Source organism: Drosophila obscura, unplaced genomic scaffold, assembly GCF_018151105.1.
Source record: "Drosophila obscura isolate BZ-5 IFL unplaced genomic scaffold, ASM1815110v1 contig_179, whole genome shotgun sequence".
NCBI classification, from domain to species: domain Eukaryota; kingdom Metazoa; phylum Arthropoda; class Insecta; order Diptera; family Drosophilidae; genus Drosophila; species Drosophila obscura.
This window is the reverse complement of record NW_024542766.1, coordinates 8,217,507-8,241,023: the sequence shown is the minus strand read 5'-3', so window position 1 is coordinate 8,241,023 and position 23,517 is coordinate 8,217,507. Positions and strand designations below refer to the sequence as shown.

Here is a 23,517-nt window from a genome sequence, read left to right as displayed (position 1 = left end):
ATAGCCATCGAGGTGAAAATAGGTTTTATTTGTTAGGTGAGTCTCTGATTTGAGCATGGCGTCAATGTCGTGTTGAGCGAGGAACTGTAAGAGCTCGCATTTGTGCTGCGAAATGCCATTTGCATTCCAGAAACATATATTTAGACAGGCCATTTAAACAGATTTATGCTTGACTAGGAGCTTCAGGAGATTTTTTTTGCGCATAAGCTCCTGCATCGTTTGTTGTATTGCTACCATTGTGTTTGTTATAGTTACCAGCATTGGGCGCTCAAAATGCTCACTAGAATTCGAGTACACAGCGAAAAAGATGTTGGATACGAAAAAGACTTAAAAACTAGTATAAATCATTTGTTTAAAACGTAAACAGTTGTCAAAAAATATTTTTCCACGATTTTTCCATCATTCCAACATATCAATATGCGACTAAGGACCTTCCATACACCTTTTTTTAATCTTAAGGTTCAAAAACTAGCCTAACCCCAATAATACCACCCTGCCGAAAGCTTCGTGTTTGTTGGGCTATTGGGTTTGAGCCATTTTTTTATTGCCGTCTCAAATTTATGTTCGTGGTTCACGTTCAGTAGATGTTAGTCGCAGATCCTTCGCCTTGGTTAGCACCATCCGCAGGGGCCACAGCATCCTCCGCAGGGGCCGCAGCAGGGGCCACAGGACCCACAAGGACCACAGCAGGGACCACAGCCGCCACAGGGTCCGCAGCAGGGTCCGCAAGGCCCGCAGCAAGAGCCGCAGGGTCCGCAGCAGGATCCACAGGGTCCACAGCAAGGTCCGCACATGTTTGAGCAGTTGAGTTTCTAGAAATATTCGAACCAAAATTTGTTTAATTTTTAAATTTATTTTCGAATTTTATACGATTTTTTTTACCTGGAACCGAACAAAAATTCAGAAATTGAGACGAACAAAAATTGTACTACACAAAATATTTAGATGTTTCTAGCCTGAATGGTGCTGTGCGAATGAAATAAATGGGAGCGGAAAAATAGAGAATGGGTTGGACAGAAGCCCAAACACATTTCTCAGATGACTTGATGACTTTATTTCTGGGTAACATTTTCCATATCCAGCCAATCACATTAACCAAGCAATACAATTCTTTCATTCTTTTATTCTCTTACATTTTCAGTTATTCCTCACACTCCGCTCCGAGCAGTACAGAACAATAAATTTTTGTTTAGCTTCGAGTTTTGTTTGGTTTCAGGTAAATACTTTAATATAAAGTATAAATATAATATAAATATAATAACCTAAAGCTATTTTTTTTTGTATTATTTTCCAGTACTTTTACGGATCAAAAATGTGTGGACCCTGTGGATCGTGCTGCAGTCCCTGCTGTGGTCCCTGTGGACCGTGTTGTGGACCCTGCTATGGACCCAATGTCTACGGACCGTGCTGCGCAACGGGACCCTGTTTCGGATGCTGTTGCTGAGCAAACGACAGGGTTTAAGCCTTCCATCACAAGTCCGGTGAAACCTGAACAGAAGGCGTTGCACGCACAGATCGTATGAGGAATGGCGGAGTTATAGCGGTTAAAAGGCAATATCCTTATTGTTCTTGATGCCAAACGATGAGGCAAATCCTGCCGATTACGAGGACAAGGATTACGTTCAGATCGGATGAGAAATGGCGGAGAAGAGTACGAATTTATGACTAGGGAAAATATCCTTGATCCTTCGTCCTTTATAAGGACTCCATAAAATCAAGAATTTTCTTCCGGTCACGAGGACTATTGCGATTTCAATATTGCCAAAAATTAATTACACGAAATCCGCAAATTTGAATTGCGCGCCCTCAGTTTTATACCAACCAGCTTTTGACCTAATGTAAAAAAGAAAAACCAGCTACGTTCTGCTAATAAATGTTGAAAAAATACCATATGAAAATTACAAAAATTTTACTTGAAAAACAGAAAAAAAATACTGAAAAAAAAACGTACACCATAAAAACAAAAAAAAAAAGTTTAGCATTTTTTTTTGGTTATTTTGGGTTAAAAACTTGGCTAATTTTCAAATTTTACATGTATTTTACACAAACTACCGATATATTTTTGTGATGGCGCCCTCTTTTGATAGTTACATGAACTAAGCATGGAACAGGCAACTACCGGCCGTTTGATGGCGCCAACAATTGGGTAAATATATATAGGATATTTGTGTCTGTAATAAAACTATTTTTTGAAGTTTTTGAATAAATAAAAACTGAAAATGAACGTTTTTCAATTAAAATTTTCCGTTAATTAATTAATAATCAATGTATTTAGCGTGAAAATAATTTATAAGGAATCTCTATAAAATTTCCATAGATTAAAATGTACAATTTCATTAGCTACATTTCATTAGCTTGCACAGTGGCGCCCCCATTGATGAAGGGCAATTTCTGGACCTAACATAGTTTAGTTCCAGCATTGGCCATCGTTGCTGCTGGGGGCGCTCAATCTCAAAGTTAAAATCGAAAGAACACATTTTTCGCAAATTTTATTGTTTGCACTAATTTATACGATTCTTAAAAACATTTTTCCATTACTTCTGTATAATATTTTTATATATTTACATTTTTAAGCGGCTACTTAAGCGTCTATCATAATATTAAATGTTGCTGTAACTAGTTGTATAAGAGTATCGAATGTATGTAAAGATTCATTGTTGCGTCATTCCATACGCGTTCCCGTAAGAAACATTTGATTTGTATGGGAAAAATTTCAGCAGCATGGAGAAATGAAGTAGCAGCAATGTTGTGCAACTTTAGCACGGAATGAGCAACAAGTCTGAATACCTTGGTAAAATGGATATTATGGACTTGAGATATTGTTTGAATTTTCAGGCTCCAATTAATGCAAAAACTATTCCATCTCTGTTCTAAAGATATTAAAAAAGTTTTGCAGCTCACGGGTTCCAATAATAGGTATCAGAACTGGGATAAATGTATATATAAAACACAAATATATTCATTAAGAGGTTATAAACATGTCAATCTAGGATAAAATCATTATTAATATTTCAATGGAGCTTGGAACATTAAATTTAACATCAATTAAAGGAAATAAGGTATACAAAAATCCATACGGATAGAAGAATCTTGGTTGACCAGCAACATGTGACGTCACATTTAGTCAACATTTACGTTTTATGCTTTGGCCGTTTTTGTTTGAACCTTAATATGTAAATAATCCAATAAAAGGAATTCTGAAAACTTGCCAATCTCTTAAAAAATGTATGTATCTATCGGATAAAATTATTTGTTTAGTGTTGAGAGGGCCAACTAGCTAGTAATATTAAACGGAATATCAAATTCGAGGAACATCAACGTTGAATCACTAACCATACAGTCTATAGATGTGCCAGTTCATACAACGAAAGGGGCGCAGCTGAGTTTGCAGCGTACGTTCCCAGATCTTTGGCTTTGGGAATGGCCGCGTTGGGCTGCAAACTCAGCTGCGCCCCTTTCGTTGTATGAACTGGCACATCTATAGACTGTATGGTTAGTGTCCAAACATATCAATAGCGCAACGACTGTAGCTCGATACTATCATGATAGTCGCAAAACCGTCGATAGTAGAGACTAGCAGTAAAATATCGATAATATCGATGGTGCCCTCGATGGTTTGACACCTCTACTGGCTGGGCAAAAGAGCGAGCAATTGGCTTCAGCTAGCCGCCGGTATAAATAAACATTATTAAGTTTTAAATCAAAGACCTTTAATTGATTTTGGATAAATATATGTGCCAAAAAAGCTTGGCATCTCAAACACTAGTCTTTCGATTGTTAGTCTAAAAAGCCTATGCCAAGTTTCTTCTGTCGTTTAAGCATATCTTTGACATTTAAAAAAATTGAATTTATTATTCATTGGAAAAGCTTGGATACTAAAATTAAGTTAAAATAATGTCCACAAATATTTGTAATACGTAAAAAAATTATAATTATATTGTTTATAATATCAGAGGTTGTTCAGCTGGTTGTTTCTGATTAGTTCATCACAAAAAATCGTATTTGATTCCCCAAATAAATGAGAATTATTTGTATCGCCAGAATTTGTATTCCACCCACTTATTATTACGGAAAATACACACATGTTTCATTAACATTACAACAAAGAACAGAACTCATGAAGAATATACATATATATGCTAATACATTTAATACGGATCATATACGCTATGGATTTATTGTTATTTAAAAAAAAGGCTTATTTAATTTATTATGTGAGAATTGGTGGGGAAACCTTGGCTCTTTAGTAAGTCAGGGTCACCAGAAAGGAGTTTCTTAAAGTTTTGGATTTTAAAAGTCTTTTTTTGTTTAAGATGCTTTTAGCAGTAATGCCGTATATTAGGAGTGCTTATTTCCTTATGGGACCTAGTATGTACATATTTTATTTGGGGGAAAATAATGCGAGTATGTAGAAATAAAAAGTCTCAATGTAAGTTATTTGTGGTCCTGAAAAGGACCGATTTGTATAAAGTTTATATGCGCTTGTCGAAGAAATGTCAACTTAAGCACGCTCGCCACGAATACGTCTGGCCAGTTGGATGTCCTTGGGCATGATTGTGACACGCTTGGCATGGATGGCACACAAGTTGGTATCTTCGAAGAGACCGACCAGATAGGCTTCGCTAGCTTCCTGCAGGGCCATTACTGCTGAGCTCTGGAAACGCAAGTCGGTTTTGAAATCTTGAGCGATTTCACGAACCAACCGCTGGAAAGGCAGTTTGCGGATCAGCAGCTCGGTACTCTTCTGGTAACGACGGATTTCACGCAGGGCAACAGTGCCAGGGCGATACCGATGAGGTTTCTTCACGCCACCAGTTGCTGGAGCACTTTTACGTGCGGCCTTGGTAGCCAGTTGTTTGCGTGGCGCCTTGCCACCAGTGGATTTACGAGCAGTCTGTTTGGTACGGGCCATTTTCACTCTCAACGTTCGAATTTACAATAAGAGAAACCGAACCCTCTGCTAGCTTATATAGCATTCTCGTTCTTCTGGCGGAGGGTTGAAACGACAGAACGAGAGCAGCCGAAGCATGCTGTTTCATATCCCGAGCGAGATGCACATATAATTCGGACTCACTCGTGTTTCTATGGTGTTTTGGTATAAATATAAGTGAGAGATATGTTTAACTCACATTCGCTGTTAATCGTGAAGCAAGAAACATAGTGAAAAATGACTGGTCGTGGTAAAGGTGGCAAAGTGAATTAACGTGAAGTGCGCAAAACCGAAGTGAAGTGAACAAGTGGAAAAAGTCAGAGTGTCGCATAGATTGCCAAACTACCTGAACTTTAAAAAGACAATTGTGAACAGTGATTGTGCAAGACAAAGGAAAACTGCAAGAGCAGAGTGCAGTGCAGTGATTCCCGCTCCTGATGAGTGTGAGAAAAGAATCTGTACAAAGAGTGTGGAAAGAAGAAAAACAATGGCAGCGCAATCGGAAATAAGTGAAGAAGTGTTGCGCGACATCGAGGCAATGGAGGCCGAAAGTGACAATGTGAAGAGGACCAGAGATGAACTGTACTCCACAACAGACAGTGAGAGCGAGAGCGAGGACCTAAGTGAAGGTGATGACATCAGTGAATGTGAGACGGAAATCGACACTGTGATAATGGCAGAGCTAAAACACCTCCGTGAACAGCAAATAAAGTTCCAAAAATATTTTGACGCCCTGGAAAAAACTCCCAGCACCACATCAACACCAAAACCAACGAAACAGGAGGAAAGAAAGATAAGTGCAAAACCGCCCTCGCCAAAGAAACCAGCCAAAACAATTACTGAGGATGTGAGCAACTATCCAAAACTTCCTACACCCAAAACACCAACTAAACCAATGCCTGTGCCAAAAAGAAATGTGACGCCAAACAAACCACCGGTAGCAGAACCTGCAAAAGAGAAAGGTCTACCGGTCATAGTTACGTATCAACAAAATGCCAAGATTCTAACGACAATCCTTAAGGAAACGGCAATGAAGTTCATGTTAAACATTATCAACAAAAATGTGATACACAGACTTTAACCAGACAAAGGAACGCTTTAACAAGGACAAGGTGCTGTACTACAGCTACACACCCAAACAAGTAAAGCCACACACAGTAATCCTGAGGAAACTGCCACTCGAAGTGTATAATGCCGAAGAAGTAAAAGCAGCACTTATTGAGGCCGTGCCTGAGCTGAACATCCTGTCGGTAAAGCCATACAAGGATAGGCTGTGGATGGTGCAAGTGGAGAAAACGGCAAAAATAAACATGATATTTAAAGTAACAACACTCCTCAACTGCCGCATAAACATCGAGGGTTTTAAGCCGCACCCAAACGCAATAAAGCAGTGTCACAACTGCCAGCGATTCTGCCATGTTGCAAGCAACTGCAAAATGACATTCCGATGTGTCAAATGCACGAAATCGCATGCCCCAGGCCAATGCACCCTAAAGAAAAGGGAAGAAAAGGATGGCCAAGAAGATTCGGCACAAAAAACTCAATGCGTAAATTGCTCAGGTAACCATACGGCCAATGCAAAGATCTGCCCGGTACGAATGGAATATATTAAGAAGGTATCCGAACGGCGCAATACTACAGAGAGTAAAGCCAACAAGACCATCACAACTCCAGCCCCACCACAAAGCCGACTTGAAAAGGGACGAAGCTACGCCTCAGCTGCCAAATGCCGACCAATGCCTCCACAGGTAAAGGTAAATGAAACACCCAGAGTACGCCAAGAGAAACCCAAGAGAGCTGAAGAAAAAGCCAGTTTTTCATTTGAACAACTAAATGAGGACTCTGTGGATGCATTTGGAAAAGATCTGCTTACCTGCTTCGACATCATGCAATCCGTTGTAAAGAAGTATCCAACCTCCAGCACGGATATGAAGGGAAAGAGGCAACTAATTCTAGACTTCCTTATTCAAATCGCTCTCAACTAAAATGCCGGTAAAAGTCATGTTCCAAAACGTCAATGGCATCATTCAACTGCGGAAGAGAAAAGAATTAAACGAGCTGCTTAACAAACACAGGCCAGATTTGATGCTGCTCGCTGAGCACAATCTGCGATGCCTACACTCACCCGGACTAAGCCACTACCAATTCGTGAGACAACAGATGCCAAGCTTAACAACCACGCAGAACAACACAAGAAGCCCTGCAACATCAGTGGCCATCTGCGTGAGAAATGGTCTTTAATACGAACGTGTGAAAATCGACCAAATGCAATACATCGAGGCTGTGGCAGTGCAAATTTTCCACACCAGCAGAAACAACATAAGAACGGGACTGATTGCAATCTCTCTGCACCTGCGTCCTCAAGATCCTCTACTAGGCACAGACTTGGACATTCTAATGCACTCGCTGGCTAAAATAGAGGACCATGAGCAATTCGTAGTGGGATGCGACCTGAACGCGAAACATCCAACTTGGAATAGGCCTGAATACCGTCCAGAACACGCCAACACGTCTGGAAACAGCTTGGAGCGATGGCTGGCAGAACAACCATGCTTGAGTTTACACCCAACCCAAGAACCCACCCGACCAAATCCGATGGGAGACTCTTCAATTGATTTTTTCTTAGCGTCCTCCTCAACCCCAATAGACAGCTTAACATCTACCTATGGCTGCAAAACCATAAAAGACTTTCCTTCAGACCACTTTGGAATAACCCTTACCATAAATCTAGGACAGAACCGACTAACATACAACCAACCCAAGTCTCTACTCAATTTTCAGAAAATAAGTCCGATCCACTGGAATACAATAATCCTACAGAACCTCAGACCCATCCCCAACACTCAAAATATAAACACAGCTGACATAGATAGCCACGTCCATACATTAACAAATGCAGTAACCAGAGCCCTTCGCCAGCGAGCCCTTGATGCCGACGTAGCAATCCCCAAAATCATCATAGATCCGACTAACTCAAACAATCCGTCCGTCCGACTTAGCACCTACTGCCTAAACCTAATCAAAACAAAACGAAAACTTAGACGTATCCTTTTCCGACGCCTATCCACTCTTACACCAGACCAACGAAACCAAATAAAAGACACAATAAAGGACTTGGACATACAAATCAACAGCCACATAGAATTAGCCGAACTAAAATCAATAGACCATCGACTACGCAAAATAGATCCAAGTAGAATTAGCCATAAAACACTTCAAGGACTTAATCCAAACTCTCCTCCGAAAGAACAATTAGCTCATGACCTACATTTGACCAGCGAGGAAGCTGCCTTAATAGACATAGATCTAGACCTTAGCACCTCTCCAAATATATCTTCGACATTTCACAAAATTAATGCCCTTGCTTGGTCCTTTGAAAGAATCCATAGCCAAAACGAAAACATCACCGACTCAGACCCTATCCTCAGGGCACACACAACGACCGTTAACGAAACAATAGCCCAATCAATATCCACAACGTTAAATTCATACAAAACTACATTTAATACTTCCAGAAGAGCAGACGGTAACTGGCCCGAGTCCCATGAGTGTGGATTCACAAACGCAGAAAATCTTCTGGAAATTCTGAAAATGAAAAACACAAAGAAAACTATGGGACCGGACGGCACTAGCAACTTTCTGATGAAGCACTGCAACATGCCTATCCTAAACCACTTGGCAACACTGTTCAACCACTGCCTTAACTTGGGATACTTTCCGTCCGAGTGCAATAAGTCTGCTGCTGGAAAAAATTATAATGGGACAAATACAGAAACACATGGACTCAAACAGCACGTTGATGGATTCTCAATATGGTTTTAGAGCGAAATCATCGACCAACCATGCTTTTATCGCAGCAAATGATTTCATCTTTGAGATGAGCCTGTGCTCTGGACTTTGAGAAAGCATTTGACACAGTCTGGACCAGCGGTCTCATTTACAAGATGACCCAATTCCGATTCAATGCAGACATTATAAAGGTAGTATTAAACTATCTTACAAACAGATCATTTCAGGTATGCAGTCCAGAAGACGCTGATCTGTCCCTAATAAGGTCGATCCCAGCAGGCGTTCCGCAAGGATCACTGCTAGCGCCCATCCTCTACAACATCTACCTGGCAGACATGCCCGAGTACCAAATCCCTACCGGCTCAACCACAAGAATTAAGGCACTAATTTACGCCGATGATATCCTGCTATTGGCTTCCTCAGGCTCAATGCAATCCGCTGAAAGAGAGCTAAACGAGTACTTGAACATACTGTGTAATTACTTTACCAAATGGCACCTCAAGCTCAACGCAAGCAAATGCACCAGCTCAATCCTCAAAGGCCCCCGACGGGGAGACCTGTACAGGAATGCGAGACAATTTGAGACAAGTCTGTACATCTATGACAGACTGCCAATCAATTACGAGAAGCAGTTCAAGTACCTCGGCGTCATCTACGACGAAAAGCTCAACTTCAAGATACACACAGAAGCTGCCAGGAGGAAAGCATGTGCAATGCTGAGCAAGATCCAGCACATCTACAAGCCAATAGCTGCCACTCAAGGGAACATTAGTCAACTCACCAAAATCTGCGCTCTAGCCTACAGAAAACTTATACAACCAGTTATAATGTACGGCTATGTAGCGTGGATGAACATAACGTCTGCCCAAATGGAAGAGCTGCGACGATTCGAAAGGAAAATACTTCGCAAGTCAATTGGAACCCAAAGCCGAGATGCATTGACCGGCAATTACATACCGAACAAGCGGCTCTACACATTAACTGAGACAACAAGGATAGACAGACTTATGTTCAACATACTGGAGAGGCTCATTGAAAGAGACAACATGACGCAAACCGTAATACCGGAAAACTACCCCACCGAGGGCCTGACTGCCCATCACATCAACCATCTAATGGAAATGGGTATCATCTATGACGAACACGAAAACCTTATCTTTCACCACAGAAGACACCAATCCCTAAGTCAAGCCGACGGGCTGGTATATAATATCAGCCAATAAGCTACCAACTAACTCCTCAATCTGTACATAGTCCCCTCCTCATCCTCCTTATAAATACACCCCAAAAGTAGAATAAGCGTAGTATATAAATTAGATCATAAGACTTAAACCCAACAAAAATCAAATTTATTCAGGTTTTTATCATAACCTTTTATCCTGGAATATACACCTAACTACTAGATATAATAACATAATCTAAACTAATCATAAAATAAGATGTCTAATATTAGTAACCAAAAGACTAACACCCTGATAAGCTTAAAGCGCAGAGTAAATTTATAAACATAAGTTAAAGTAAGCTTGAACCTGCCACTCTTGTATAACTATATATTTAAGCAGAAGCTGTGCTACTGTAATATGAAAGATGACAAAAATAAACTTGCAAAAAAAAAAAAAACTTTAACTCACATTCGCTGTTAATCGTGAAGCAAGAAACATAGTGAAAAATGACTGGTCGTGGTAAAGGTGGCAAAGTGAATTAACGTGAAGTGCGCAAAACCGAAGTGAAGTGAACAAGTGGAAAAAGTTTGAGTGTCGCATATATTGCCAAACTACCTGAACTTTAAAAAGACAATTGTGAACAGTGATTGTGCAAGACAAAGGAAAACTGCAAGAGCAGAGTGCAGTGCAGTGATTCCCGCTCCTGATGAGTGTGAGAAAAGAATCTGTACAAAGAGTGTGGAAAGAAGAAAAACAATGGCAGCGCAATCGGAAATAAGTGAAGAAGTGTTGCGCGACATCGAGGCAATGGAGGCCGAAAGTGACAATGTGAAGAGGACCAGAGATGAACTGTACTCCACAACAGACAGTGAGAGCGAGAGCGAGGACCTAAGTGAAGGTGATGACATCAGTGAATGTGAGACGGAAATCGACACTGTGATAATGGCAGAGCTAAAACACCTCCGTGAACAGCAAATAAAGTTCCAAAAATATTTTGACGCCCTGGAAAAAACTCCCAGCACCACATCAACACCAAAACCAACGAAACAGGAGGAAAGAAAGATAAGTGCAAAACCGCCCTCGCCAAAGAAACCAGCCAAAACAATTACTGAGGATGTGAGCAACTATCCAAAACTTCCTACACCCAAAACACCAACTAAACCAATGCCTGTGCCAAAAAGAAATGTGACGCCAAACAAACCACCGGTAGCAGAACCTGCAAAAGAGAAAGGTCTACCGGTCATAGTGACGTATCAACAAAATGCCAAGATTCTAACGACAATCCTTAAGGAAACGGCAATGAAGTTCATGTTAAACATTATCAACAAAAATGTGATACACAGACTTTAACCAGACAAAGGAACGCTTTAACAAGGACAAGGTGCTGTACTACAGCTACACACCCAAACAAGTAAAGCCACACACAGTAATCCTGAGGAAACTGCCACTCGAAGTGTATAATGCCGAAGAAGTAAAAGCAGCACTTATTGAGGCCGTGCCTGAGCTGAACATCCTGTCGGTAAAGCCATACAAGGATAGGATGTGGATGGTGCAAGTGGAGAAAACGGCAAAAATAAACATGATATTTAAAGTAACAACACTCCTCAACTGCCGCATAAACATCGAGGGTTTCAAGCCGCACCCAAACGCAATAAAGCAGTGTCACAACTGCCAGCGATTCTGCCATGTTGCAAGCAACTGCAAAATGACATTCCGATGTGTCAAATTCACGAAATCGCATGCCCCAGGCCAATGCACCCTAAAGAAAAGGGAAGAAGATTCGGCACAAAAAACTCAATGCGTAAATTGCTCAGGTAACCATACGGCCAATGCAAAGATCTGCCCGGTACGAATGGAATATATTAAGAAGGTATCCGAACGGCGCAATACTACAGAGAGTAAAGCCAACAAGACCATCACAACTCCAGCCCCACCACAAAGCCGACTTGAAAAGGGACGAAGCTACGCCTCAGCTGCCAAATGCCGACCAATGCCTCCACAGGTAAAGGTAAATGAAACACCCAGAGTACGCCAAGAGAAACCCAAGAGAGCTGAAGAAAAAGCCAGTTTTTCATTTGAACAACTAAATGAGGACTCTGTGGATGCATTTGGAAAAGATCTGCTTACCTGCTTCGACATCATGCAATCCGTTGTAAAGAAGTATCCAACCTCCAGCACGGATATGAAGGGAAAGAGGCAACTAATTCTAGATTTCCTGATTCGAATTGCGCTCGACTAAAATGCCAGTAAAAATCATGTTCCAAAACGTCAATGGCATCGTTCAACTGCGGAAGCGGAAAGAATTAAACGAGCTGCTTAACAAACACAGGCCAGATTTGATGCTGCTCGCTGTGCACAATCTGCGATGCCTACACTCACCTGGATTAAGCCACTACCAATTCGTGAGACAACAGATGCCAAGCTTAGCAACCGTGCAGAACAACACAAGAAGCCCTGCAACGTCAGTGGCCATTTGCGTGAGAAATGGTCTCAAAAACGAACGTGTGAAAATCGACCAAATGCAATACATCGAGGCTGTGGCAGTGCAAATTTTCCACACCAGCATAAACAACATAAGAACGGGACTGATTGCAATCTCTCTGTACCTGCGTCCTCAAGATCCTCTACTAGGCACAGACTTGGACATTCTAATGCACTCGCTGGCTAAAATAGAGGACCATGAGCAATTCGTAGTGGGATGCGACCTGAACGCGAAACACCCATCTTGGAATAGGCCTGAGTACCGTCCAGAACACACCAACACGTCTGGAAATAGCTTGGAGAGATGGCTGGCAGACCAACCATTCTTGTTTCTACATCCAACCCAAGAACCAACACGACCGAATCCGATAGGAGCCTCCTCAATTGATTTTTTCTTAGCGTCCTCCTCAACCCCAATAGACAGCTTAACATCTACCTATGGCTGCAAAACCATAAAAGACTTTCCTTCAGACCACTTTGGAATAACCCTTACCATAAATCTAGGACAGAACCGACTAACATACAACCAACCCAAGTCTCTACTCAATTTTCAGAAAATAAGTCCGATCCACTGGAATACAATAATCCTACAGAACCTCAGACCCATCCCCAACACTCAAAATATAAACACAGCTGACATAGATAGCCACGTCCATACATTAACAAATGCAGGAGCCAGAGCCCTTGATTCCGACGAAGCAATCCCCAAAATCATCATAAATCCGACTAACTCAAACAATCCGTCCGTCCGACTTAGCACCTACTGCCTAAACCTAATCAAAACAAAACGAAAACTTAGACGTATCCTTTTCCGACGCCTATCCACTCTTACACCAGACCAACGAAACCAAATAAAAGACACAATAAAGGACTTGGACATACAAATCAACAGCCACATAGAATTAGCCGAACTAAAATCAATAGACCATCGACTACGCAAAATAGATCCAAGTAGAATTAGCCATAAAACACTTCAAGGACTTAATCCAAACTCTCCTCCGAAAGAACAATTAGCTCATGACCTACATTTGACCAGCGAGGAAGCTGCCTTAATAGACATAGATCTAGACCTTAGCACCTCTCCAAATATATCTTCGACATTTCACAAAATTAATGCAAGCAAGGCTTGGTCCTTTGAAAGAATCCATAGCCAAAACGAAAACATCACCGACTCAGACCCTATCCTCTGGGCACACACAACGACCGTTAACGAAACAATAGCCCAATCAATATCCACAACGTTAAATTCATAAAAAACTACATTTAATACTTCCAGAACAGCAGACGGTAACTGGCCCGAGTCCCATGAGTGTGGATTCACAAACGCAGAAAATCTTCTGGAAATTCTGAAAATGAAAAACACAAAGAAAACTATGGGACCGGACGGCACTAGCAACTTTCTGATGAAGCACTGCAACATGCCTATCCTAAACCACACTAAACCACAGTCTGGACCAGCGGTCTCATTTACAAGATGACCCAATTCCGATTCAATGCAGACATTATAAAGGTAGTATTAAACTATCTTACAAACAGATCATTTCAGGTATGCAGTCCAGAAGACGCTGATCTGTCCCTAATAAGGTCGATCCCAGCAGGCGTTCCGCAAGGATCACTGCTAGCGCCCATCCTCTACAACATCTACCTGGCAGACATGCCCGAGTACCAAATCCCTACCGGCTCAACCACAAGAATTAAGGCACTAATTTACGCCGATGATATCCTGCTATTGGCTTCCTCAGGCTCAATGCAATCCGCTGAAAGAGAGCTAAACGAGTACTTGAACATACTGTGTAATTACTTTACCAAATGGCACCTCAAGCTCAACGCAAGCAAATGCACCAGCTCAATCCTCAAAGGCCCCCGACGGGCAGACCTGTACAGGAATGCGAGACAATTTGAGACAAGTCTGTACATCTATGACAGACTGCCAATCAATTACGAGAAGTAGTTCAAGTACCTCGGCGTCATCTACGACGAAAAGCTCAACTTCAAGATACACACAGAAGCTGCCAGGAGGAAAGCATGTGCAATGCTGAGCAAGATCCAGCACATCTACAAGCCAATAGCTGCCACTCAAGGGAACATTAGTCAACTCACCAAAATCTGCGCTCTAGCCTACAAAAAACTTATACAACCAGTTATAATGTACGGCTATGTAGCGTGGATGAACATAACGTCTGCCCAAATGGAAGAGCTGCGACGATTCGAAAGGAAAATACTTCGCAAGTCAATTGGAACCCAAAGCCGAGATGCATTGACCGGCAATTACATACCGAACAAGCGGCTCTACACATTAACTGAGACAACAAGGATAGACAGACTTATGTTCAACATACTGGAGAGGCTCATTGAAAGAGACAACATGACGCAAACCGTAATACCGGAAAACTACCCCACCGAGGGCCTGACTGCCCATCACATCAACCATCTAATGGAAATGGGTATCATCTATGACGAACACGAAAACCTTATCTTTCACCACAGAAGACACCAATCCCTAAGTCAAGCCGACGGGCTGGTATATAATATCAGCCAATAAGCTACCAACTAACTCCTCAATCTGTACATAGTCCCCTCCTCATCCTCCTTATAAATACACCCCAAAAGTAGAATAAGCGTAGTATATAAATTAGATCATAAGACTTAAACCCAACAAAAATCAAATTTATTCAGGTTTTTATCATAACCTTTTTTCCTGGAATATACACCTAACTACTAGATATAATAACATAATCTAAACTAATCATAAAATAAGATGTCTAATATTAGTAACCAAAAGACTAACACCCTGATAAGCTTAAAGCGCAGAGTAAATTTATAAACATAAGTTAAAGTAAGCTTGAACCTGCCACTCTTGTATAACTATATATTTAAGCAGAAGCTGTGCTACTGTAATATGAAAGATGACAAAAATAAACTTGCAAAAAAAAAAAAAACTTTAACTCACATTCGCTGTTAATCGTGAAGCAAGAAACATAGTGAAAAATGACTGGTCGTGGTAAAGGTGGCAAAGTGAATTAACATGAAGTGCGCAAAACCGAAGTGAAGTGAACAAGTGGAAAAAGTTTGAGTGTCGCATATATTGCCAAACTACCTGAACTTTAAATAAAAACAATTGTGAACAGTGATTGTGCAAGACAAAGGAAAACTGCAAGAGCAGAGTGCAGTGCAGTGATTCCCGCTCCTGATGAGTGTGAGAAAAGAATCTGTACAAAGAGTGTGGAAAGAAGAAAAACAATGGCAGCGCAATCGGAAATAAGTGAAGAAGTGTTGCGCGACATCGAGGCAATGGAGGCCGAAAGTGACAATGTGAAGAGGACCAGAGATGAACTGTACTCCACAACAGACAGTGAGAGCGAGAGCGAGGACCTAAGTGAAGGTGATGACATCAGTGAATGTGAGACGGAAATCGACACTGTGATAATGGCAGAGCTAAAACACCTCCGTGAACAGCAAATAAAGTTCCAAAAATATTTTGACGCCCTGGAAAAAACTCCCAGCACCACATCAACACCAAAACCAACAAAACAGGAGGAAAGAAAGATAAGTGCAAAACCGCCCTCGCCAAAGAAACCAGCCAAAACAATTACTGAGGATGTGAGCAACTATCCAAAACTTCCTACACCCAAAACACCAACTAAACCAATGCCTGTGCCAAAAAGAAATGTGACGCCAAACAAACCACCGGTAGCAGAACCTGCAAAAGAGAAAGGTCTACCGGTCATAGTGACGTATCAACAAAATGCCAAGATTCTAACGACAATCCTTAAGGAAACGGCAATGAAGTTCATGTTAAACATTATCAACAAAAATGTGATACACAGACTTTAACCAGACAAAGGAACGCTTTAACAAGGACAAGGTGCTGTACTACAGCTACACACCCAAACAAGTAAAGCCACACACAGTAATCCTGAGGAAACTGCCACTCGAAGTGTATAATGCCGAAGAAGTAAAAGCAGCACTTATTGAGGCCGTGCCTGAACTGAAAATCCTGTCGGTAAAGCCATACAAGGATAGGCTGTGGATGGTGCAAGTGGAGAAAACGGCAAAAATAAACATGATATTTAAAGTAACAACACTCCTCAACTGCCGCATAAACATCGAGGGTTTTAAGCCGCACCCAAACGCAATAAAGCAGTGTCACAACTGCCAGCGATTCTGCCATGTTGCAAGCAACTGCAAAATGACATTCCGATGTGTCAAATGCACGAAATCGCATGCCACAGGCCAATGCACCCTAAAGAAAAGGGAAGAAAAGGATGGCCAAGAAGATTCGGCACAAAAAACTCAATGCGTAAATTGCTCAGGTAACCATACGGCCAATGCAAAGATCTGCCCGGTACGAATGGAATATATTAAGAAGGTATCCGAACGGCGCAATACTACAGAGAGTAAAGCCAACAAGACCATCACAACTCCAGTCCCACCACAAAGCCGACTTGAAAAGGGACGAAGCTACGCCTCAGCTGCCAAATGCCGACCAATGCCTCCACAGGTAAAGGTAAATGAAACACCCAGAGTACGCCAAGAGAAACCCAAGAGAGCTGAAGAAAAAGCCAGTTTTTCATTTGAACAACGAAATGAGGACTCTGTGGATGCATTTGGAAAAGATCTGCTTACCTGCTTCGACATCATGCAATCCGTTGTAAAGAAGTATCCAACCTCCAGCACGGATATGAAGGGAAAGAGGCAACTAATTCTAGATTTCCTGATTCAAATTGCGCTCAACTAAAATGCCAGTAAAAATCATGTTCCAAAACGTCAATGGCATCGTTCAACTGCGGAAGCGGAAAGAATTAAACGAGCTGCTTAACAAACACAGGCCAGATTTGATGCTGCTCGCTGAGCACAATCTGCGATGCCTACACTCACCTGGACTAAGCCACTACCAATTCGTGAGACAACAGATGCCAAGCTTAGCAACCGTGCAGAACAACACAAGAAGCCCTGCAACGTCAGTGGCCATTTGCGTGAGAAATGGTCTCAAAAACGAACGTGTGAAAATCGACCAAATGCAATACATCGAGGCTGTGGCAGTGCAAATTTTCCACACCAGCATAAACAACATAAGAACGGGACTGATTGCAATCTCTCTGTACCTGCGTCCTCAAGATCCTCTACTAGGCACAGACTTGGACATTCTAATGCACTCGCTGGCTAAAATAGAGGACCATGAGCAATTCGTAGTGGGATGCGACCTGAACGCGAAACACCCATCTTGGAATAGGCCTGAGTACCGTCCAGAACACACCAACACGTCTGGAAATAGCTTGGAGAGATGGCTGGCAGACCAACCATTCTTGTTTCTACATCCAACCCAAGAACCAACACGACCGAATCCGATAGGAGCCTCCTCAATTGATTTTTTCTTAGCGTCCTCCTCAACCCCAATAGACAGCTTAACATCTACCTATGGCTGCAAAACCATAAAAGACTTTCCTTCAGACCACTTTGGAATAACCCTTACCATAAATCTAGGACAGAACCGACTAACATACAACCAACCCAAGTCTCTACTCAATTTTCAGAAAATAAGTCCGATCCACTGGAATACAATAATCCTACAGAACCTCAGACCCATCCCCAACACTCAAAATATAAACACAGCTGACATAGATAGCCACGTCCATACATTAACAAATGCAGTAACCAGAGCCCTTCGCCAGCGAGCCCTTGATGCCGACGTAGCAATCCCCCAAATCATCAAATCATCATATACACCTAACTACTAGATATAATAACATAATCTAAACTAATCATAAAATAAGATGTCAAATATTAGTAACCAAAAGACTAACACCCTGATAAGCTTAAAGCGCAGAGTAAATTTATAAACATAAGTTAAAGTAAGCTTGAACCTGCCACTCTTGTATAACTATATATTTAAGCAGAAGCTGTGCTACTGTAATATGAAAAATGACAATAAATAAACTTGCAAAAAAAAAAAAAACTTTAACTCACATTCGCTGTTAATCGTGAAGCAAGAAACATAGTGAAAAATGACTCGTCGTGGTAAAGGTGGCAAAGTGAATTAACATGAAGTGCCCAAAACCGAAGTGAAGTGAACAAGTGGAAAAAGTTTGAGTGTCGCATATATTGCCAAACTACCTGAACTTTAAATAAAAACAATTGTGAACAGTGATTGTGCAAGACAAAGGAAAACTGCAAGAGCAGAGTGCAGTGCAGTGATTCCCGCTCCTGATGAGTGTGAGAAAAGAATCTGTACAAAGAGTGTGGAAAGAAGAAAAACAATGGCAGCGCAATCGGAAATAAGTGAAGAAGTGTTGCGCGACATCGAGGCAATGGAGGCCGAAAGTGACAATGTGAAGAGGACCAGAGATGAACTGTACTCCACAACAGACAGTGAGAGCGAGAGCGAGGACCTAAGTGAAGGTGATGACATCAGTGAATGTGAGACGGAAATCGACACTGTGATAATGGACCGTGCTGAGATGGAGCGAATAATGGCAGAGCTAAAACACCTCCGTGAACAGCAAATAAAGTTCCAAAAATATTTTGACGCCCTGGAAAAAACTCCCAGCACCACATCAACACCAAAACCAACAAAACAGGAGGAAAGAAAGATAAGTGAAAAACCGCCCTCGCCAAAGAAACCAGCCAAAACAATTACTGAGGATGTGAGCAACTATCCAAAACTTCCTACACCCAAAACACCAACTAAACCAATGCCTGTGCCAAAAAGAAATGTGACGCCAAACAAACCACCGGTAGCAGAACCTGCAAAAGAGAAAGGTCTACCGGTCATAGTGACGTATCAACAAAATGCCAAGATTCTAACGACAATCCTTAAGGAAACGGCAATGAAGTTCATGTTAAACATTATCAACAAAAATGTGATACACAGACTTTAACCAGACAAAGGAACGCTTTAACAAGGACAAGGTGCTGTACTACAGCTACACACCCAAACAAGTAAAGCCACACACAGTAATCCTGAGGAAACTGCCACTCGAAGTGTATAATGCCGAAGAAGTAAAAGCAGCACTTATTGAGGCCGTGCCTGAGCTGAACATCCTGTCGGTAAAGCCATACAAGGATAGGATGTGGATGGTGCAAGTGGAGAAAACGGCAAAAATAAACATGATATTTAAAGTAACAACACTCCTCAACTGCCGCATAAACATCGAGGGTTTCAAGCCGCACCCAAACGCAATAAAGCAGTGTCACAACTGCCAGCGATTCTGCCATGTTGCAAGCAACTGCAAAATGACATTCCGATGTGTCAAATGCACGAAATCGCATGCCCCAGGCCAATGCACCCTAAAGAAAAGGGAAGAAAAGGATGACCAAGAAGATTCGGCACAAAAAACTCAATGCGTAAATTGCTCAGGTAACCATACGGCCAATGCAAAGATCTGCCCGGTACGAATGGAATATATTAAGAAGGTATCCGAACGGCGCAATACTACAGAGAGTAAAGCCAACAAGACCATCACAACTCCAGCCCCACCACAAAGCCGACTTGAAAAGGGACGAAGCTACGCCTCAGCTGCCAAATGCCGACCAATGCCTCCACAGGTAAAGGTAAATGAAACACCCAGAGTACGCCAAGAGAAACCCAAGAGAGCTGAAGAAAAAGCCAGTTTTTCATTTGAACAACGAAATGAGGACTCTGTGGATGCATTTGGAAAAGATCTGCTTACCTGCTTCGACATCATGCAATCCGTTGTAAAGAAGTATCCAACCTCCAGCACGGATATGAAGGGAAAGAGGCAAATGCCAGTAAAAATCATGTTCCAAAACGTCAATGGCATCGTTCAACTGCGGAAGCGGAAAGAATTAAACGAGCTGCTTAACAAACACAGGCCAGATTTGATGCTGCTCGCTGAGCACAATCTGCGATGCCTACACTCACCCGGATTAAGCCACTACCAATTCGTGAGACAACAGATGCCAAGCTTAGCAACCGTGCAGAACAACACAAGAAGCCCTGCAACGTCAGTGGCCATTTGCGTGAGAAATGGTCTCAAAAACGAACGTGTGAAAATCGACCAAATGCAATACATCGAGGCTGTGGCAGTGCAAATTTTCCACACCAGCAGAAACAACATAAGAACAGGACTCTACTCCTCTACTAGGCACAGACTTGGACATTCTAATGCACTCGCTGGCTAAAATAGAGGACCATGAGCAATTCGTAGTGGGATGCGACCTGAACGCGAAACATCCAACTTTGAATAGGCCTGAATACCGTCCAGAACACGCCAACACGTCTGGAAATAGCTTGGAGCGATGGCTGGCAGAACAACTATTCTTGAGTTTACACCCAACCCAGGTACCCACCCGACCAAATCCGATGGGAGACTCTTCAATTGATTTTTTCTTAGCGTCCTCCTCAACCCCAATAGACAGCTTAACATCTACCTATGGCTGCAAAACCATAAAAGACTTTCCTTCAGACCACTTTGGAATAACCCTTACCATAAATCTAGGACAGAACCGACTAACATACAACCAACCCAAGTCTCTACTCAATTTTCAGAAAATAAGTCCGATCCACTGGAATACAATAATCCTACAGAACCTCAGACCCATCCCCAACACTCAAAATATAAACACAGCTGACATAGATAGCCACGTCCATACATTAACAAATGCAGTAACCAGAGCCCTTCGCCAGCGAGCCCTTGATGCCGACGTAGCAATCCCCCAAATCATCAAATCATCATATACACCTAACTACTAGATATAATAACATAATCTAAACTAATCATAAAATAAGATGTCTAATATTAGTAACCAAAAGACTAACACCCTGATAAGCTTAAAGCGCAGAGTAAATTTATAAACATAAGTTAAAGTAAGCTTGAACCTGCCACTCTTGTATAACTATATATTTAAGCAGAAGCTGTGCTACTGTAATATGAAAAATGACAATAAATAAACTTGCAAAAAAAAAAAAAAACTTTAACTCACATTCGCTGTTAATCGTGAAGCAAGAAACATAGTGAAAAATGACTCGTCGTGGTAAAGGTGGCAAAGTGAATTAACATGAAGTGCCCAAAACCGAAGTGAAGTGAACAAGTGGAAAAAGTTTGAGTGTCGCATATATTGCCAAACTACCTGAACTTTAAATAAAAACAATTGTGAACAGTGATTGTGCAAGACAAAGGAAAACTGCAAGAGCAGAGTGCAGTGCAGTGATTCCCGCTCCTGATGAGTGTGAGAAAAGAATCTGTACAAAGAGTGTGGAAAGAAGAAAAACAATGGCAGCGCAATCGGAAATAAGTGAAGAAGTGTTGCGCGACATCGAGGCAATGGAGGCCGAAAGTGACAATGTGAAGAGGACCAGAGATGAACTGTACTCCACAACAGACAGTGAGAGCGAGAGCGAGGACCTAAGTGAAGGTGATGACATCAGTGAATGTGAGACGGAAATCGACACTGTGATAATGGACCGTGCTGAGATGGAGCGAATAATGGCAGAGCTAAAACACCTCCGTGAACAGCAAATAAAGTTCCAAAAATATTTTGACGCCCTGGAAAAAACTCCCAGCACCACATCAACACCAAAACCAACAAAACAGGAGGAAAGAAAGATAAGTGCAAAACCGCCCTCGCCAAAGAAACCAGCCAAAACAATTACTGAGGATGTGAGCAACTATCCAAAACTTCCTACACCCAAAACACCAACTAAACCAATGCCTGTGCCAAAAAGAAATGTGACGCCAAACAAACCACCGGTAGCAGAACCTGCAAAAGAGAAAGGTCTACCGGTCATAGTGACGTATCAACAAAATGCCAAGATTCTAACGACAATCCTTAAGGAAACGGCAATGAAGTTCATGTTAAACATTATCAACAAAAATGTGATACACAGACTTTAACCAGACAAAGGAACGCTTTAACAAGGACAAGGTGCTGTACTACAGCTACACACCCAAACAAGTAAAGCCACACACAGTAATCCTGAGGAAACTGCCACTCGAAGTGTATAATGCCGAAGAAGTAAAAGCAGCACTTATTGAGGCCGTGCCTGAGCTGAACATCCTGTCGGTAAAGCCATACAAGGATAGGCTGTGGATGGTGCAAGTGGAGAAAACGGCAAAAATAAACATGATATTTAAAGTAACAACACTCCTCAACTGCCGCATAAACATCGAGGGTTTTAAGCCGCACCCAAACGCAATAAAGCAGTGTCACAACTGCCAGCGATTCTGCCATGTTGCAAGCAACTGCAAAATGACATTCCGATGTGTCAAATGCACGAAATCGCATGCCCCAGGCCAATGCACCCTAAAGAAAAGGGAAGAAAAGGATGGCCAAGAAGATTCGGCACAAAAAACTCAATGCGTAAATTGCTCAGGTAACCATACGGCCAATGCAAAGATCTGCCCGGTACGAATGGAATATATTAAGAAGGTATCCGAACGGCGCAATACTACAGAGAGTAAAGCCAACAAGACCATCACAACTCCAGCCCCACCACAAAGCCGACTTGAAAAGGGACGAAGCTACGCCTCAGCTGCCAAATGCCGACCAATGCCTCCACAGGTAAAGGTAAATGAAACACCCAGAGTACGCCAAGAGAAACCCAAGAGAGCTGAAGAAAAAGCCAGTTTTTCATTTGAACAACTAAATGAGGACTCTGTGGATGCATTTGGAAAAGATCTGCTTACCTGCTTCGACATCATGCAATCCGTTGTAAAGAAGTATCCAACCTCCAGCACGGATATGAAGGGAAAGAGGCAACTAATTCTAGACTTCCTTATTCAAATCGCTCTCAACTAAAATGCCGGTAAAAGTCATGTTCCAAAACGTCAATGGCATCATTCAACTGCGGAAGAGAAAAGAATTAAACGAGCTGCTTAACAAACACAGGCCAGATTTGATGCTGCTCGCTGAGCACAATCTGCGGTGCCTACACTCACCCGGACTAAGCCACTACCAATTCGTGAGACAACAGATGCCAACCGTGCAGAACAACACAAGAAGCCCTGCAACGTCAGTGGCCATTTGCGTGAGAAATGGTCTCAAAAACGAACGTGTGAAAATCGACCAAATGCAATACATCGAGGCTGTGGCAGTGCAAATTTTCCACACCAGCATAAACAACATAAGAACGGGACTGATTGCAATCTCTCTGTACCTGCGTCCTCAAGATCCTCTACTAGGCACAGACTTGGA

The 23,517-nt window shown here is 42.0% G+C and overlaps 2 protein-coding genes and 1 long non-coding RNA gene across 3 annotated transcripts; 1 reads left to right on the top strand and 2 right to left on the bottom strand.

The window, feature by feature from the left end:
- Positions 1-510: 510 nt before the first annotated feature.
- On the bottom strand, positions 511-1,199 carry LOC111081997. Its single transcript, XR_002608693.2, has 2 exons — positions 883-1,199; positions 511-812 (listed from the first exon to the last, which is right to left on the bottom strand). It is a non-coding gene; the product is annotated as an uncharacterized LOC111081997 (long non-coding RNA).
- LOC111081996 lies at positions 990-1,898 on the top strand. The gene is made up of 3 exons (XM_022378168.2): positions 990-1,062; positions 1,142-1,216; positions 1,295-1,898. The coding sequence occupies exons 1-3, from the start codon at positions 1,005-1,007 to the stop codon at positions 1,483-1,485; spliced, it is 324 nt and encodes a 107-aa protein (XP_022233860.1). The 5' UTR covers positions 990-1,004; the 3' UTR covers positions 1,486-1,898.
- A 2,293-nt stretch (positions 1,899-4,191) lies between these two features.
- LOC121403935 (histone H3) lies at positions 4,192-4,956 on the bottom strand. The gene has a single exon (XM_041592250.1). It carries the CDS (start codon positions 4,910-4,912, stop codon positions 4,502-4,504), a length of 411 nt encoding a protein of 136 aa, XP_041448184.1. The 5' UTR covers positions 4,913-4,956; the 3' UTR covers positions 4,192-4,501.
- Between the last annotated feature and the right edge of the window lie 18,561 nt (positions 4,957-23,517).

Excerpts from the sequence above, each read along its gene's own strand:
- LOC121403935 (XM_041592250.1), bottom strand. The coding sequence starts at position 4,912 with ATGGCCCGTACCAAACAGACTGCTCGTAAATCCACTGGTGGCAAGGCG.
- LOC111081996 (XM_022378168.2), top strand. The coding sequence starts at position 1,005 with ATGGGTTGGACAGAAGCCCAAACACATTTCTCAGATGACTTGATGACT. Across the intron at positions 1,063-1,141 it reads CTTGATGACTTTATTTCTGG|TTATTCCTCACACTCCGCTC; the intron begins GTAACATTTTCC and ends TTACATTTTCAG. Across the intron at positions 1,217-1,294 it reads CGAGTTTTGTTTGGTTTCAG|TACTTTTACGGATCAAAAAT; the intron begins GTAAATACTTTA and ends ATTATTTTCCAG.